At 45.2% G+C, this 17178-nt stretch overlaps 1 protein-coding gene and 1 long non-coding RNA gene across 5 annotated transcripts in view; one reads left to right on the top strand and one right to left on the bottom strand.

The window, feature by feature from the left end:
* ALDH1L1 (aldehyde dehydrogenase 1 family member L1) overlaps positions 1-9859 on the bottom strand; it is a 78654-nt gene extending 68795 nt beyond the window's left edge. For 2 of the 4 annotated variants that reach the window (XM_003275560.3, XM_030802190.1), the window contains exon 1: positions 8600-9844. In XM_003275560.3, coding sequence (XP_003275608.2) covers positions 8600-8804 — 205 coding nt within the window. In that variant the 5' untranslated portion in view covers positions 8805-9844. Of the gene's footprint in view, positions 1-8599 lie in introns of all 4 variants that reach the window. The other 2 variants (XR_004027620.1, XM_030802191.1) reach the window with 2 other exon arrangements.
* LOC115832180 overlaps positions 8201-17178 on the top strand; it is a 30552-nt gene continuing 21574 nt past the window's right edge. The window contains exon 1 of the long non-coding RNA XR_004027622.1: positions 8201-8668. This is a non-coding gene — a long non-coding RNA (uncharacterized LOC115832180). The remainder of the gene's footprint in view (positions 8669-17178) is intronic.

The raw sequence follows: 17178 nt of genomic DNA on the forward strand, positions 1-17178 counted from the left end.
TAAAAACCCTGTGATAAATGCAAAGAATGTCTTTAATAGGTTTATCAATAGACTGGATACAATCGAGGAAATAATCAATGAGATGGATGAAATATCAACAGAAACTTCCAAAACTGAAATGCAAAGGGAAAAATAGAATAAAAAAGACAAAACAGAATATCCAAGAATGGCGGGACAATTGCAATAGGTGTAAATCCTTGTAACAGGGATATCAGATGGAATAAAAAGAAAGAGAGAAAGTAATAGTAAAAATATTTGAAGTGATAATGACTGAGAATTTTCCAAAATTAAAGACAGATACCAAACCAAGATCCAGGCAGCTCAGAGGAAACCAAATAGGATAAAGATCACCCCCCACCCCCAAAAAAGTCTATGCTTAGGAATATCATATTCAAACTGCAAAAAATAAAAGACAGAGAGAAAATCTTCAGTGAAGCCAGGGAGAGGCAGGGCAGGACACCTTACCTACAGAGGGAGAGAGATGAGGATTACATCATGCTTCTCTTCATAAACCGTGCAATCAGGAATAGAATAGAAAGAAATATTTAAAGAATTGAAAACATTCCATCAACTTAGAACTAACTAGATTCCATCTGTATGCAGTAAAATTGTCCTTCAAAAGTGGAGGAGAAAGACTTCTCAAACAAAAATTGAAGGAATTTGTCACCAGTAAACTGCCTTACAAGATATGTTAGAAGAAGTTATTCAGAAAAAAAGGAAAATTAAACAAGTCAGAAACACAAATCAGCATACAAAAGAGTATTAGAAATAAAGGTGAAATAAATTTTTTTCTTAATCTGAGAGATATCAATTTGTTTGAAATAATAATTGCAACGATGTATTCAGTGACTGTAGCTTATGGATAAGTGAAATGAATGATAGCAGTAATAATAAGACATGGGAGGGAGGAATCAGGAATACTCTGCAATAAGGCCCTTACACTACCCATAAAGTGGTATAGTGTTATTCAAAAGCAGACTTAAATTAGATTTAAGTGTATATTGCAAACTGTAGGTCAACCACTAAAAGAGCAACAACAAAAAAGTAAAATTGATATGCTAAGACAGAAAAGAAAATGGAATCATATAAAATGCTCAGTTAAGATCAGAAAAGGCAGAAAAAAGTGTGGAAGAAAAAAGAAACAAAGGGCAAATAGAAAACAGTAATAAATATGGTAGATATTAATCCAACTATATCAAAAATCACTTTAAATATCAATGGTCTAAATACACCAATTAAAACATGTGACTATCTAGAGTGAATAAAGATTCATGACCTAACTATATGTTGTCTACAACAAACCCATTTCAACATAAAAACCAGATAGATTAAAAATAAAGGGATGGAGAAAGATATACCCTGCTACCACTAATCAAAAGAAATATGGAGTAGTTCTATTAACTTCAGATAAAGCAGACTTCAGAGAAAGGAAAATTATTAGGAATAAAGAGGAGCACTACATAATGGTAAAGGAGTCAATTATCCCAGCAGACATAATACTCCTTAATGTGCATGTGCCTAACAACAGTGCTAAAATGTGTAAAGCAAAAACTGATAGAATTTCAAGGAGAAATTGATGAATCCACTATTATTACAGTTGGAGACATCAACACCTCTCTGTCAGTCCCCACTAACTATTTTTTTGGGGGGCGGAGTTTCACTCTTGTTGCCCAGGCTGGAGTGCAGTGGCACGATCTCGGCTCACCGCAACCTCTGCCTCCCAGGTTCAAGCAATTCCTCTGCCTCAGCCTCCTGAGTAGCTAGGATTACAGGCATGCACCACCACGCCCAGCTAATTTTGTATTTTTAGTAGAGACGGGGTTTCTCCATGTTGGTCAGGCTGTTCTCAAACTCCCGACCTCAGGTGATCTGCCCATCTCAGCCTCCCAAAGTGCTGGGATTACAGGCGTGAGCCACCATGCCTGGCCAGTCCCCACTAACTCAGCAGGCTGGAAATCAGTAAGGACATAGTTGAATTGAACAGCACCATCAATTAAGTGTGTCTAATTGGCATTTATAGAATACTTCATCCAACAACAGCAGAATACACATTCTTCTCAAGCTCACATAGAATATTCATCAAGACAGACCACGTTCTGTGCTATAAAACACACAACAACAAATATCGATGACTTCTATGATGGAGATTACTTAGATCACAAAAGAATCACTAGAAATCAATAACAGAAAGATATCTGAAAAACATTTAAAAATGGAAACTAAATGACACACTTCTAAACAACATGTAAACCAATCAAAGAATAACTCTCAAGAAAAAATTAAAATATTTCAAACTAAATTAAAATGAAAATATAACATCAAAATTTATGGTATTCTGCTAAAGTAGTGTTTAGAGGGAAATTTAGAGCACTGAATGCATGTATTATTAAAGAAGAAAGAGCTAAAAGCAAGTTTCCAAATTAGGAAACTAGAAAAAGAAGAGCAAATTAAATCCAACATAAACAGAAGAAAGGAAATAATAAAAATTACAGCAGGACTTGTGAAATTGAAAACGCGTTGTCAACAGAGAAAATCAACAAAACCTAAAGCTGGTTCCTTGAAAAGATGAATAAAACTGATACACCTCTAGCCAGGTTAACTAAGAAGAAAAAGAGAGAAGACTCAAATTACTAATATCAAAAATGAAAGAAGGGCCATCAATACTGATCCTGTGGTCATTAAAAGGATAATAAAGTACTAGTATGAACAACTCTATATCAACAAATTTGGGAAGTTAAATGAAATGAAACAATCCCTTGAAAGCACAATGTTCCAAAACTCACACAAAGAGAAACAGATAATCTGAATAGGCCTATACTGATTAAAGAACTGGAGCCAGTAGCCTTCCAAAATAGAAAGCACTAGGGTTAATGAATATGACCAAACATTTAAGAAAGAAATGATGCCAATTCTCTATGATCTCTTTCAAAAAATAGAAGTAGAGGAAATTCTCTAATTTTCTTGGGTCAGAATTAGCTTAGTACCAAAACCAGAAACATTACAAGAAAGGAAACTAACAGACCAATATTTCTCATAAACATGGATGTTAAAATCCTCAAAAAAATCAGCAATTGAATCCAACAATGTTTAAAAAGAATTATACATAACCACCACATGGGATTTATTCTAGGTTAAACATTTGAAAATCAATTAATGTAATCCATCACATGAATAGGCTAAGGAAGAATCATATGATCACATCAATAGATCCAGAAAATGCATTTGACAAGAATCTAACATTCATTTATGATAAGAGCTTTCAGCAAACTAGTAATAAATGGGAACTTAACTTGATAAAGAAGATCTATGAAAAACCTACAGCTAACATCATACTTAATGAGAGAAACTAGAAGCTTTTCCTCTAAGATCAGAAATAAGGCAAGGATGTTCCCTTTCACCCTTCCTATTCAACATTATACTGGAAGTGCTGGCTAATGTAATTAGAAAAGAAAAGAAAATGAAAAGTCTGTAGGTTGGGAAGGAAGAAATAAACTGTCTTTGTTCTCAAAAAACATAATTGGCTATGCAGAAAATGCCAACAAAGCAACAGAAAACTGGAAATAATAAGTTATTCTACCAAAGTTGCTGGATGTAAAGTCATGGTTAATATACAAAAATTGATTGCTTTCTTATATACTAGCAATAAACAATTGGAATTTGAGATTAAAAACACAAAACCATTTACATTAGCACCAAAAAGTGAATTACTTCTACATAAATCTAAAATATGTCAAGATCTATGTGAGAATAACCATAACTGATGAAAACATAAAAATATGTATAAATAAATGAAGAGATAGTACATGTTCATGGATAGGGAAATTCTATACTGTCCAGATGTCAGTTCTTTCCAACTTTATCTATAGATTCAATGCAATACCAGTCAAAACCCCAGCAGTTATTTGTGCATATCAACAAACTGATTCTCAAGTTTGTTTGGAGAGACAAAAGACCTGGGATAGTCAACACAATATTGAAGGAGAACAAAGTTAGAGGACCGATACTGCCTGTCCCCAAAACTTTATTATAAAGCTACAGTAATCAAGACAGTATGGTATTGGCAAAAGAATAGTCAAATAGATCAATTGAACAGAATACAGAGCCCAGAAGTAAACTCACATCTATACAGTCAACTGAACTTTGACAAAGAGACAAAGGCAAGACAATGGAGAAAATCTGCATTGCACAAAAATCACACAAATATCTGTACACTGATGTTTACAGCATCTTTATTTGTAACTGCCAAAACTTGGATTTGACTTTTTAGATACAGCAACAACAGCACAATTCATGGAGGAAAAAAACGGTACATTAGACCTTATTAAAATTTAAAACTTCTGCTCTGCAAAAGACACTGTTAAGAGAATGAAAAGACAAGCCATGGTTGGGGAGAGAAGACATATCTGGTAAAGCACTGTTATCCAAAATATACAAAGAACTATTAAAACTCAACAGCAAAACAAACAACCCAGTTTTAAAATGGGCCAAGTAAATTAACCGACACTTCACAAAAGAAGATATACAGATGGCAGATAAGCATTTAAAAAGATGCTCATCACTGTAAGTCATTACAGATTGCAAATTAAAATATAACAATGAGATACTACTATACGCATATTAGAAGAGTTAAATTCAACTGGCCAATTTTGTTATACTGACAACAAATGCTGACGAGGCTGTGGAGCAACAGGAACTCTCATTTATTACTGGTAGAAATGAAAAATGATGCCACCACTATGGAAAAAGATGTGGTAGTTTCTTATAACACGAAACATACTTTTACCATGTAATCCATCAATCGCTCTTGAATATTTACTCAAATGAGAAGAAAACTAATGTCCACACAAAAACCTGCACACAAATGTTGATAGCAGCTTTATTCACTGCTAAAACTTGGAAGCAACCAAGATATCCTTTAGTATGTGAATGGAGAAATAAACTGTGGTACATCCACATCCATACAACAGAGTATTAGTCAGTGATAAAAAGAAACAGGGTACCAAGTCACAGAAAGACATGGAGGATGCTTAAATGCATTTTGCTAAGTGAAAGAAGCCAGTCTGGAAAGGCTACATACCATATGATTCATACATACTATATGACATTCTGGAAAAGGCAAAACTACAAAGGCAGTAACCAGTGGTTGCCAGGGATAGGTAGGGGGGTTGAGGGGTGGATGGGTAGAGCACAGGAGAGTTTTAGGGCAGTGAAACTATTCTCTATGATACTGTAACACTGGATACATATCATTACATGTTTGTCCAAAACCATAGAGGGTACAACACCAAGAGGGAATTCTAATGGAAATTATGGACTTTTCATTAATAACATTGTATCAGTGTTGGCTCACCAAGTATAACAAAATTGGCCAGGCCTGGTGGCTCACACCTGTAATCCCAGCACTTTGGGAGGCCAAGGCAGGCTGATCACTTGAGGCCAGGAGTTCAAAAGCTGCCGGCTACCATGGTAAAACCTTGTCTCTACTATTATAAAAATACAATAATTAGCTGGGCATGGAGGTGCACCTGTAATCCCAGCTACTCGAGAGGCTGAGGCCCAAGAATTGCTTGAACCTGGGAGGCAGAAACTGTAGTGAGCTGAGATTGTGCCACTGCACTCCAGCCCAGGCAAAAGAGCAAGACTGTTTCAAAAAGAAAAAAAAGGTATAACAAAAATATCCTATCAATGCATGATGTTAAAAATAGGGGAGGCCAGGCCTAGTGGTTCATGCCTGTAATCCCAGCACTTTGGGAGGCCAAGGCAGAGGATCACTTGAGCCCTTGAATTCAAGGCCAGCTTGGGCAACAAAGTGAGACCCATCTCTACAAAAAAATTTTTAAATTAGCCAGGCGTGGTTGTGCATGCCTGTAGTCCCAGTTACTTGGGAGGCTGAGGCATGAGAATCACTTGAGCCCAGGAGTTCAAAGCTGCAGTAAGCTGTGGTTGTGCCACTGCACTCCAGCCGGGGCAACAGAGACCATGTCTCAAAAAAAAAAAAAAAAAAAAAAAAAAAGAAAGGAAAAGAACAGAAAGAAAAATAGGAGAAAGTGCGCAGGAAGGGACAGACTGAGAATATGGGAACTCTGCACTCCGTCCTCAATTCTTCTGTAAACCTAAAACTGCTCTAAAAATGTCTACTAATTGAAATAAATAAATGAATCTAGCTCTATAGTTCACATCTTACTCTAAAATACAGTCCAATTGGATTAAAAACAAATACTTGAAAATCAAATATAAGAAGAAAACACTAAATTATTAGAAATAATTGGTAAATATTGAGTTATATAAACTTGACACTGTCAAAACACCCAACAAGTAACAAACCACAATAATTTTGTAAGGCTTAAGTTCGTGTGTATGTGTGTGTATGTATGTGTCTGTGTGTGCATGTGTGTGTTTATCTGCAGAGTAAAAGCCTAGAAGAATTTACACTGAAATGTTGAAAGTTACTGGGTAAAGGGTTTTGGGTTTCAGAGGTTTTTGACAACTGTAATTATTTTGTTTTCTTAACAGAATGTTTTTTTTATATTGTACATGATTGCTTCTGAAAAAAAAAAAAAAATAAAAGAGTACGTCATTCCCCCCCTGCAGGGAGGCAGAGTCCAGGTGGCCACCAAGGGGCTGTTGTCACAGTCCAGGGAAAGCCAGCATGGCAGGCACGGGAGCCTTGGGAGGGGCCTCAGTCAGGCTTGCCCTTTGGCCCCAGAAAGAGCAGGGGCCTCCAGTGAAGCCTATAGAGCCCCTTGTGGGCCCCATGGGTGGCCTCCAGGCCTCCGCCTCCTCCCGCAGTCATTGCTGCTCAGTGTCCTTTCACTTAGTGGTGTGGGGACATTGGGAGGCTTCCTGGGCCTCCCAACCCTCCTACCCAATTCCCAGCCCAGGCCTGGCTCTCCAGGACCCAGCTTCTAGTCCCTGTGAGGCTGGGCCACCCTGCAGGACTGCAGCTCTGGGCCCTCTGTTCTGGTGCTAGGGCCCTGGGGCCCATGAATGCAGTTCTAGCACTGAGCAGAGGCTCAGCCCAGAGGCCAGCAGTCCGCTGCAAGGTGTCTCATTTCCCAGGTGCCCTTTAGAGGGCCCAAGGCCGACCCCTCTCCTGCACTCAGCCTTTTTGGTCTGGCACTTGGCAGGGAGGCCACTTTGTCCCTTGGGGGTCATGCTCTACCTGCTTTGTCTCCCACAGCCCTCAGAACAGGCAACAGGACGCATCCAGAGACCTGGCCCTCTGGACCTTAGGCCTCAGGCCAACCCTGAGTAAATCCATCTCTGAGCCTCAGTCTCCTTTTCTCTATAAGGGACACCACACCATTGTCTCCCTCCATGGCCGTGAGAGTTAACGCTAACAAGAACACAGCAGCCAGCGGGGCGTGACAGCTCACGCCTGTAACCTCAGCACTTTGGGAGGACGATCACGAGGTCAAGCGATCAAGACCATCCTGGCCAACATGGTGAAACCCCGTCTCTACCAAAAATACAAAAATTAGCTGGGTGTGGTAGCACGCGCCTGTAGTCCCAGCTACTCGGCAGGCTGAGGCGGGAGAATCACTTGAACCCAGGAGGCGGAGGTTGCAGTGAGCCGAGATCGTGCCGCTGCACTCCAGCCTGGGCGACACAGCGAGACTCTGTCTCAAACAAACAAACAAACAAACAAAAACAAACAAACAAACAGCAGCCAACATTCTCCGAGGGTTTCCTAGGGCCAGGCTCGGGGCAGTCTCATGTAATTCTCAAGCAACCTTGGGAGGCAGGCACTACTGTTCATTGCCCCTCCCGATTTTAGAGACAAGAAACTAAGATTCAGAACACAAGAAACTTGCCCAAGGTCAAGGAGAAGTGGAGGCGTGGGGAGGAAACAAAGTCACCTGACACCAGAGCCCATGCCTCCAAACTCCAAGTCTGGGACTCCTGATTAAATTCCGTCTCTGCCTGCACTTTGGGAACATTCTTTCCTCTCCTAGGCAAGTGCCAGCGGGGCCTGAGCTCTCGATAGCGGGGCCCCAGGAGCCACATTGTGGGGTCTGCTATCCCGCCTCCCTCTGCACGCGACCGCCCACTTGAGCGCAGTGGCTGGAGCTGGGACTCCAGCGCAGCCCCTGAGCGCTCACGTCGACCCCTCCAATCACAAGAGGCCCTCGTGCCAGGCCCCCAGATTTGGCCAATCGGGGAAGACCTTTCCCTGTCACAGAATGGGGTCGAGAGGCCCAGGAAACAGGTAGTCACAAATTATCGCATGCTTCGGCTGGTCCCTTTCTTATTGAGCCTCAGTTTTCTCTTCCATAAGCCGGGCCAGCAGTGCCCACCCCACAGGATGGCGCCAGCTCCGTAAGGGCCCTACCACCGCGGCCGGCCAGATCCTCGGCGGGCCAGTCCCGGCGCTGCGGTTCTTTAGCCTGATGACCCCTGGCCAGGTTCAGGCTCAATTGCTCCAAAGAACTCCGGACCCGTACCCCGAGCCTGGCGTCCCAGCGGCGAAGTTCATGGGCCCCGCAGGAGCCCTTGCGGTGAGAACAGAGTCCTGGAGCCCCCAGAGCCCCCGGAGCTGTAGCCGGGGCAGCCTCCCTTCCGCCGGGCTTCCGGCGCTCTAGAGAGCCCAGAAACTCACCGCGCGCAGGAGTTGGTGCGGGCGTCCCGGGTAGGCTAGACTTCTGTGAGCCGCAGCCCCGAAACTGAGGTTGGTGCAGACCCGTCCTGGGAGCCAGGAGGTGGGACCTGTCCCCGCCAGTCCGCGAGCTCTGGTTAAGGCCCGAGCCCGTGAGGGGAGGGGCGCGGGGCGGGCGGAGAGTCAGCCGAGTGGGGGCGGCGCTCATTGGTGGTGGGACTGTGGCTGGAGCGCCGCGCACCCTCTCCGGGCGGGTCTATAAATGCCATGTAAAAGCCTACCCCGCAGGGGCCTGCGCTCTGTCCCGCTTAGGTCCAGAAGACTTACTGTGGACCCTTGGAGAACTCCCAGGGCTTTGAAAAGGCCCAAGCACCCAGCAGGGCTGGCAGTTCTGAGCGCTGGCAAGGCTAAGTGGGTCAGAGGAGACCCTCGCCAAGCCGGTGACTCACTCACTCCCTCACCCTCACTCACTCTTGATGGGCCAAGTACCTGCCATGTGCTACGGACACAGTAGAGCCACAGGAGACGCTGCCCTCCGGGAATTTGCAGCCGCTTGCAGAGGCGGCCCCTTAGACAGCAGCTGCGCATCCGGGTGGATAGCGGCGCTTCTGCCCGCCCAGTGCCTACCCGCCTCTCCGAGAGAAAAACAGCCCCTGGTTTTCTCTCTGCAATTCCCCTTCTCCACACTCCCTTCCACTCAGTCCTGGTGCCGCAGACCCCTCCCCCTGGTTCTCAGGGATCCTGGCCAGCCCGGTCTCAGGCAAGGCCATGTATAATGCCGGGAGTGATAATTGCTTATTGTTTCTTGACTGCAAGACTGTGTCCAGGTAGCTCCTTCTGGAATGCCCTTCCCACCACACCTGCGGCCGCACTGCTCCGTGCCCTGCTAAGCCTCACTTCTTTTGAGGCTCCCCTCTCGCTGAGCCCCGACCACCTGGCCCTCTCTCTGCTCAGTGCCTGAACACATCAGGCTTGCTGCAGCCCCTGCCTTTACCTCTCTACTTGTAGTGTTCTTTCAGAGCCTGCTCCCATATGGTATCACATGTCAGATATCTGATGCAGAGCCTTAGAAAGGCTGTTCCAGGTCACACAAACTAAGGAAGTCCCTCAGCCACTCCCCGCCACATCACCCTGTTCTATTTCCTTCACAGCACTTAATTGTATATCTGATATTTCCTTGTTTCTTTGTTTGTTCATTGTCTGTCTCTCCCACTAGACTGTAAGCTCTTTGAGGGCAGGAAATTTGTGAGATGTATACACTGTTGTATCCCCAATACACAGTGATGGCTTGTAGCAGTTGCTAAATAAATGTTTGTTGAATGGCTTAATGCGTGTATTTTGCTCACATAAGCCAGTATGGGCACCCAGGATTGAGGTGGCCTGTACCTGCCGATTCACTTAGCCTACTTTCAGGCACTGTCCCCTTGTTCTTTAGGCTCCAGCCTGCAGGTCTCCCTGCTGTCCCTCATATCTGTGGAACTTCTCGACTCATAAAGTTTCCATGTGCCGTTCGTCTTTGTCCAGAGAACCCCCCTTGTTCTTCAGGAAGTTCCTACTAAAATGCTACGACTTCAGGGAAGCTTTCCCTAGCCTCAGCCTTACTAGGACAGATTCCTCCATTATGTGATCACAGAGAGGCCTGTGATTTTTCTTCATGAACCTCTCTCAACTGTATTTTTTTTTTTTTTGAGGTAGAGTCTCACTCTGTCGCCCAGGCTAGAGTCCAGTGGTGCAATCTCGGCTCACTGGACCCTCCACCTCCTAGGTTCAAGCGATTCTCCTGCCTTAGCCTCCCAAGTGGCAGGGATTACAGGCATGTGCCACCACACCCGGCTAATTTTTGTATTTTTAGTAGACGTTTCACCGGGTTTCACCACGTTGGCCAGGCTGGTCTCAAACTCCTGATGTCAGATGATCCACCTACCTCAGCCTCCCAAAGTGCTGAGATTACAGGCATGAGCCACTGCACCCGGCCTTCAACTGCAATTTTATCACTGCTTCTGGGATTGCTTGATTAACATGTCTCTGGACAATGATGGCGAAGACTAGCTTATTCTCTTGGGAAGTCCCCAGGGCTGAATGCATGCCCTGTATGTGGAAGGTGTGCCATATAATCTGTAGGGTAACTGGCTGAGTGTTAGGGGCCTGCAATGGGAAAGTGATGTGTTCAGAACTTGGGAGTTAAAATAGAGAAGGCAGATGGGTGACAGGAACCACTGAACAATGGCTTAGAGGTTAGACATCCTAAAAAGATGTATTAGGAAATCAGAGAGGAATCCATACTCTTAGAGGTATGGAGCAGGAGACGAGGGAATTTTAAGCAGAAAGTGTTCCGAAATCATGTGGAAAGTATAAAACGTACCAGATGAACTGGGGGATCTCATTAAGAAGATTGTTGAAGGTGCCTCCTCCTGGCTTCTTGCTGCTTATACTAAAATGTGAGAGAAGGGACATAAGTCAAAAGAAGGATTATTAAATAAAAAGGAACCAGAACTTGGGTTGTGAAAATGTCCAGCTTCTCCAGATGTCATATGATGCTAAAACTAACAAATGGCTTCCAGGCAAAGAGCAAATGCAGCCCAGAGCAAGTAAGATGGCCTAAAGAGATAGCCAAGAGTGTGGCCATGAGATCTTTTGTAAAATCTTCAAAGAGAACAAAGGGACACCTCAGAATATTTTGTTAAATAGCAGGACTTCTAAGAAGCTTACAGTTGTCCCTGACAGCAGTCTCAGCAGAAGCCCAAGAGAGAGATGGGCTTTTCTCAAAGAGATGTGTGGGTTTGACAGTTGTCTAAAGGCATGAACCTCAGTGAGATCTATAGGAGACATGCAACATTTTTAAAGGAATTATATTAGCAAAACAGTGTAGACTTGGACTGAAAGGGTCAGAGACAATATAAAATGAAAAGAGACCCCTAGACCCACCCAAATTCTGGGAGGAAGCAAGCTGAGAAACTATACAGATATGAACCTGGGCTGCATTTCATGGAAAAGAAGGGATGACTTGGGGAACAGAACGAAGAACCCAAAGGGTGGAGCCAAGAGTGTGGAGAATCACTTTGAGGCCAGAGTCAGACTGAGTCCTATTCAAGAAACTTTCAGGAAGAAACTGCCCAGGAAGATTTTAGAATTGCCGTGGACTAGTGACTCCTGCATGCCTCCCGTCCTTGTTCCCTTTGGAGCAGGCATGTCTACAGTGGTTATCCAATGCCTGTCCCACCAGTTTATGTCAGGTGGGTACAGGGGGGGAGGTGCAGTTAATTTGTCTCTGGAATTCCTAAGTCTGTAGATTGAGAGCAACTCTACTCAAGAAGCTACACTTGAGGGAATAATACCCCAGGTGCTTCACCCACATCAAAGCCTGATTGAGATGCAGAGATTCTGGACATTGAGCTGATTCTACAGTGCGATGAGGCTTTGAGGGGATGTTTGGAGGGTGAATGTATTTTGCATGTGGAAGGATGTAAGTAATTTGTGGTCAGTAGGTGGACTGTGGTCATTTTAAAACTCTCTGATGCTCTTCCATTCAAGGAGTGGCACTTAATTCCCCTGCCTTTGAAGGTAGGCTGAATGTAGTGACTTCCTTTTAACAAATGAAAGATGGTGGAAGTAACTGTGTGATTTCCAAATCCATCCTTTCATAGACCAGATAGAGATGCTGAGGCTTGAGGTCAGACAGTGGCAGAAGCCAGCTTGTTCCTGTCCCAGGACTATACGATACTTTCTGAACAAGTCCCACTGAAACCCTCCTTTGCCAGTTCAGTTCACTGTGCCAGGAATGCCCTGCTTCTTGAAGCCACCAGCTGAGCCCTGCCTGTGCCCCAGGGATGGGCTTGTGCATCATCTCCTTTGGGAAGCCTGACCCCAGCCTTCTCCTTGGGAATTCCCTCACTCACGGCACAGACCACACTCTAATGCAACTATTTATATGGGTGTCTGTCTCTTTATCAACTGCAACACCTCTGAGGGCAGGGACAGGGCCTGTTTCATCTGTGTATCCCACAGCCCTGCACAGGCCCTGATCTAGGAGAGGCACCTGCAGTGAGAGTGGCTGGATAAGCCCTGCAGAGAGAGCCTCTGCCCGGGCTTTCCGCAGGGCCCTGATGGCTAAGTCCTCCCAGGGAAAGCAGTGTGCACTTACACAGCCCAAGTCTGGGTAGAACAATGGGGGCTACTGCTCCAATCCAGAGGCAGGTTAGAAGGCGAGCCTGGCTCAGGGCTGTGTGAATGGGGGATGGGATAGACATGGGTTCTCTTTCTGTTGTATAATGATGATTCAGCTTGTTTTTGGGGAATCAGTAACTGGGACTGTGTGTACGCTGCAAAGGAAACATTAACTTGAAAATCATAGCCTGTGGGAAATCAAAGAGGGGTTGGCCAAGTGACCTGGGCTTGTTTTTGTTTTTTGTTTTGTTTTAAATTTGGAGCCAGTGTTTCTCTTTATCTCCTAGGACGCCTCGTTCAGATGCTTCTACCCTGCCTTGTGAGTTACTCATGATGTCACCTGATCCCCACCCCTTAGAACCTCTCACCAGTGGGAACCTAAAATTCAAAATGGCTTTCTCCATATTTCCCCTTTAAAGGGCCAGCATGCAATTTTTCATATAGAGGTGAAGGTAGGGATGAGCCTTAACACAGCTCTGTGCCGCGCACCAGAGCCCACCTGAGGACCTGCAGACACAGATGGAATGCTTCTGGGCCACAGAGCTTAGAGCCCTGCTCCTGCCAGGTCCTCTCCAGCCCCATGCCAAATCTAACCTGAGGGTGTTGCGTGTTTGCACCCCCATGCCTGGACAGCACCTGGCTGGCACATGGCCCCCAGAAACTCACTGTAGAGGAATAAATGAGCAAAGAGGAGGCAGGGATGGTGTCTCTACTCCAGGTGCTAGCACCTCTACGGGGTAGATGAATGCACAGGAGGCAGATATCAAAGGTAGGAGGGGATGTGAACCATTACAGAGGGGAGACATGAAGAAAGGGGGTCTGGGTACTTCAGGCTCCACCTGGGAGCTAAGGCCCAGTAAGACTGTGATGAATTTAACCAGCAAAAAATAAGAAACGTTCCAGTTGGAGAGAATATAAGAATGATGCATTGGTGCATGGAGGTGGGGACATGGGTTGTTTTTGAGGAATCAGGAGAAAGCATTGCAGCTGCAGGAGAGAAGCTGGCAAAGTCAGGGGTCACGAGGCCACAACATGGGGTGCAGACTGTGGGTTTCACTCTGTTGTCCAGTGGTAACAGGATGTTCTGATTTCATAGGCCAGGGCAATTTCAACAGCATTCCAGTAACTGACATTAGATTCTCATTTTCTTATTTTGCAAAGTAAAAACATCTTTAAAAAATCAATATCCTGGAATATTATTCAGCCTTAAAAAGGAAGAAAATTCTGACACACATTACAACATGGCAGAATCTTGAGTAGTTTATTCTAGCTGAATTAACCCAGCCACAATAGGACAAATGGTTCTGTTTCTATGAGGTCCCTAAAGTAGTCATGTTCACAGAGACAGAAAGTGGAATGGGGGGTGCCAGGGGCCATGGGGAGGGGAGAATGGGGAGTTCATGTTTAATGGGGACAGAGTTTCACTTGAAAAAGTTCTAGAGTTGGATGGTGGTGACGGTTGCGCAACAGTGTGAATGCTCTTAAAAACATTGCACTGTGCACTGAAGAATAGTTAAAATGGTAAATTTTGGGTTATGTTTATTTTAACACAATTAAAAATAATAACTTAAAAAATCAGTTTCCATCAGCCATCACCATAATTGCATTGGAAAAGCTCATGTAGCATCAGAAAGCTGAAAGGAGCAACTGGGCCTTGTTGGAAGCTCTGTCCCTGATGGCCCTGGGCCTGGGCTGGCCTCTGAGTGTGAGGAAATCACCCACCCAGGATCCAGCGCAGGCCAGAGCCTGGCACGTGCAAGACAAGTGAGCAGAACGTGGCACTGCTTGGGGAGCACAGGATGGTGCCAGGGCCAGGGACAGCAGAGCCACGGCCCAGGGCCAGGGACAGCAGAGCCCTGACCTTGACCCTGACCCTGACCCTGAGCCTGAGGGCTTGGGGTGTGGAGCACTTCATGGAACCCAGAGGAGTGCAGAGTGTAGGGGCTGCTCGGAAGACGTGGCAACCGTGATCATAACAGGGAGCAGGGAAGACCCGGCTCCTTCCCTCACCTCATGTCCTTCCAGGACCCTCCAATGGCTAAGTCTCTGCAAGTCAGAGGTAGAGAGGCCTGGGGCTGCAGCCCTCCCAGGTCAGACTCCAAGCACCAGGCCCCATGAAGGGTGGAGAGTGGACCAGAGGGACCCGCAGATGAGTGGCACTGTCCAGTCAGTGGAGAGCCCACCTCACGTTGCTCAGTGGAGGGAGCTCCATGTGAAGTAGCTGCCAAGAGTGCTGGAAACGCTGCAGGGCAAAAAGAAGTGGTGAGGCAGCTGGAGATCAGCAGTGGCACGAGTCGCCACCACCCGAAGCTGCACGGACGCTGGGAGGGCAAAGTCACTGTGGAGCTCTGAAGTTGGAACCAGCCAGGGAACAGGCACCCAGGGCTGCTTAGGGGGAGCAAGGATCGAGGAGAGGCTGCTGCCATTCCTGGAGCACACACTGCGAAGTGTTTTGCTGGGAAGGGGAAGGTAACAAGAGAAGGTCATGGTGGGAATGGAGAAAGGCTGTAATGAGAGAGACTTAAGAGTGTAAAAAGCTGTTGAGAAAGACTCAGCTGAGAAGGAAAAGTTGAACGTACAAGAAAGAAAGGGGAGAATCAGTAGTGTCTGTGGTTCCTAAAAACGGGGGGAAGGGAAGATGTCCAAAAGCAGATTCCGAGGTGGCTTGAACAGCAACATAACCAGAAGGAAGGAAGGGAGGGTGGGAGGATGGATGGGTGGGTAGCTAGATGGACGGTGGGTTTTCCTTACCCATGGTTGATGTTGGTACAAGATCCCCCCTCGTGGCTTTCCTTCTCTCTTTAAAGAGTGGGGTAAGGCCATCTCTTGAGGTGGGATGCAGGAGAGGGAAGCTCGAGCAGTCCTTGTGGGATTGGTGAATGGGAGAGCGGTGGAAGGACCCTGGGCCGTATTGAAGGCACACCTCAGTTTACGGTGGGGCCAAACTGCACGTTTGAGACCCCAGAAGCATCAGACTACTCAAGAAGCAGGCACGGAGGAAAAGGAAACCCATCTCTGAGTTTACCCGAGACTGACCCAGATGGTTTCAGTGAAAATCAAAGGGCAGTCGTGGACTGCAGATTCTGAGCTGGACAAGGAAAATGCTGGTGAATTGAGGGAAACTATCGAGGGCCCTTTAAGACCAATGAGTGGGTCGTGCTGGAGCAGTTGAACCAGAGACTAAAAGAGCAGACCCAGAACAGAAGGTGGAGGTGGGGAGTCTGAATGAGAGGTTCGGGTGACAACGGCTCTGTCAAAAAGAAAAAACCTTAAGCAAGTTTAAACTTGTCAGAGTTTATTTGAGAAAAAAAAAATAGATTTGTGAATTGGGCAGCCCTCAGAACCAGAAAAGGTTCAAAGAGCTCCTGGCTGCTACACGATCAGGCTGCATTTATGGACAGAAAGTGGAAGTGGGGCAAAAAGAACAACTTAATTGGTTGCAGCTCAGCATTGTATCTCACTTGAAGTAGCTGGCTGCCTGTTACTAACTGAAAGTCAGATATTTGTGACATGAGTATACATTTGATCCTTGGACAACACAGGTTGGACCTGTGCAGGTCCACGCTTGCGGGATTTTAAAAATAAATACAGTTGGCCCTCCATATGGGCAGTTTCTGCATCTACAACCAAATACAAATCAAAAATACAGTATTTGTGGGATGTGAAACCTGTGTATGCAGAGGGCCAACTTTTCGTATTCATGGGTTTCACAGAGGCAATTGTGGGACTTCAGTATGCACGGGTTTTGGTATCCACAGGTGGTCCTGGAACCAATGCCTTGCAGACACCGAGAGACCACTGTGCTCCTAAGTTAATTAGTTACATTTAGCATGAATTACTCCATATTGGCTTGGTCTGTTGGGCCCAGTAAAGGAGCTTTCTCCAAATCAGTAGCTTCCTGCAAATTTAATTTAACAATCTCTTCCTTTTGGTCAGGATCTCACCTGAGTAACAATGTGAATAAAACTTAGGGCATCAGCGCTACTCCCAGTTACCGTCATTTTAGATATTCGGTCTCAACGTGTCATTTATTCATAGTCCTTATGATCATACTTTTGAGGATTTTTGTCATTCCAATAAAAAGATACCATTTAATGTTTAACAGATAGCTGCATGAAACATTTAAAAATTTTTGAAAGAATACAATGCACCAGGAAGACTACTATTATGACTATTGGGAGCATAATACCAAGAGTTTAAAGTATGCCCCTTACCCAGGGTCCCCATGAAACAAATCAACTGCAATCAAATAGATCAAACAATACACCAAATGAAGAGTGCACCCATTTTAACCAAATAGCCTGTTTGTTGTTTTTTTGTCACTGAGTCTCTACAGTACCCGATGTATTTATTCATATGCAACAAAAAGCATCAGCACCGACTCCTCCTCGCTCAGCTAATAAGCCATCTCGCATCTC

Source organism: Nomascus leucogenys, chromosome 21, assembly GCF_006542625.1.
Source record: "Nomascus leucogenys isolate Asia chromosome 21, Asia_NLE_v1, whole genome shotgun sequence".
Lineage (NCBI taxonomy): Eukaryota > Metazoa > Chordata > Mammalia > Primates > Hylobatidae > Nomascus > Nomascus leucogenys.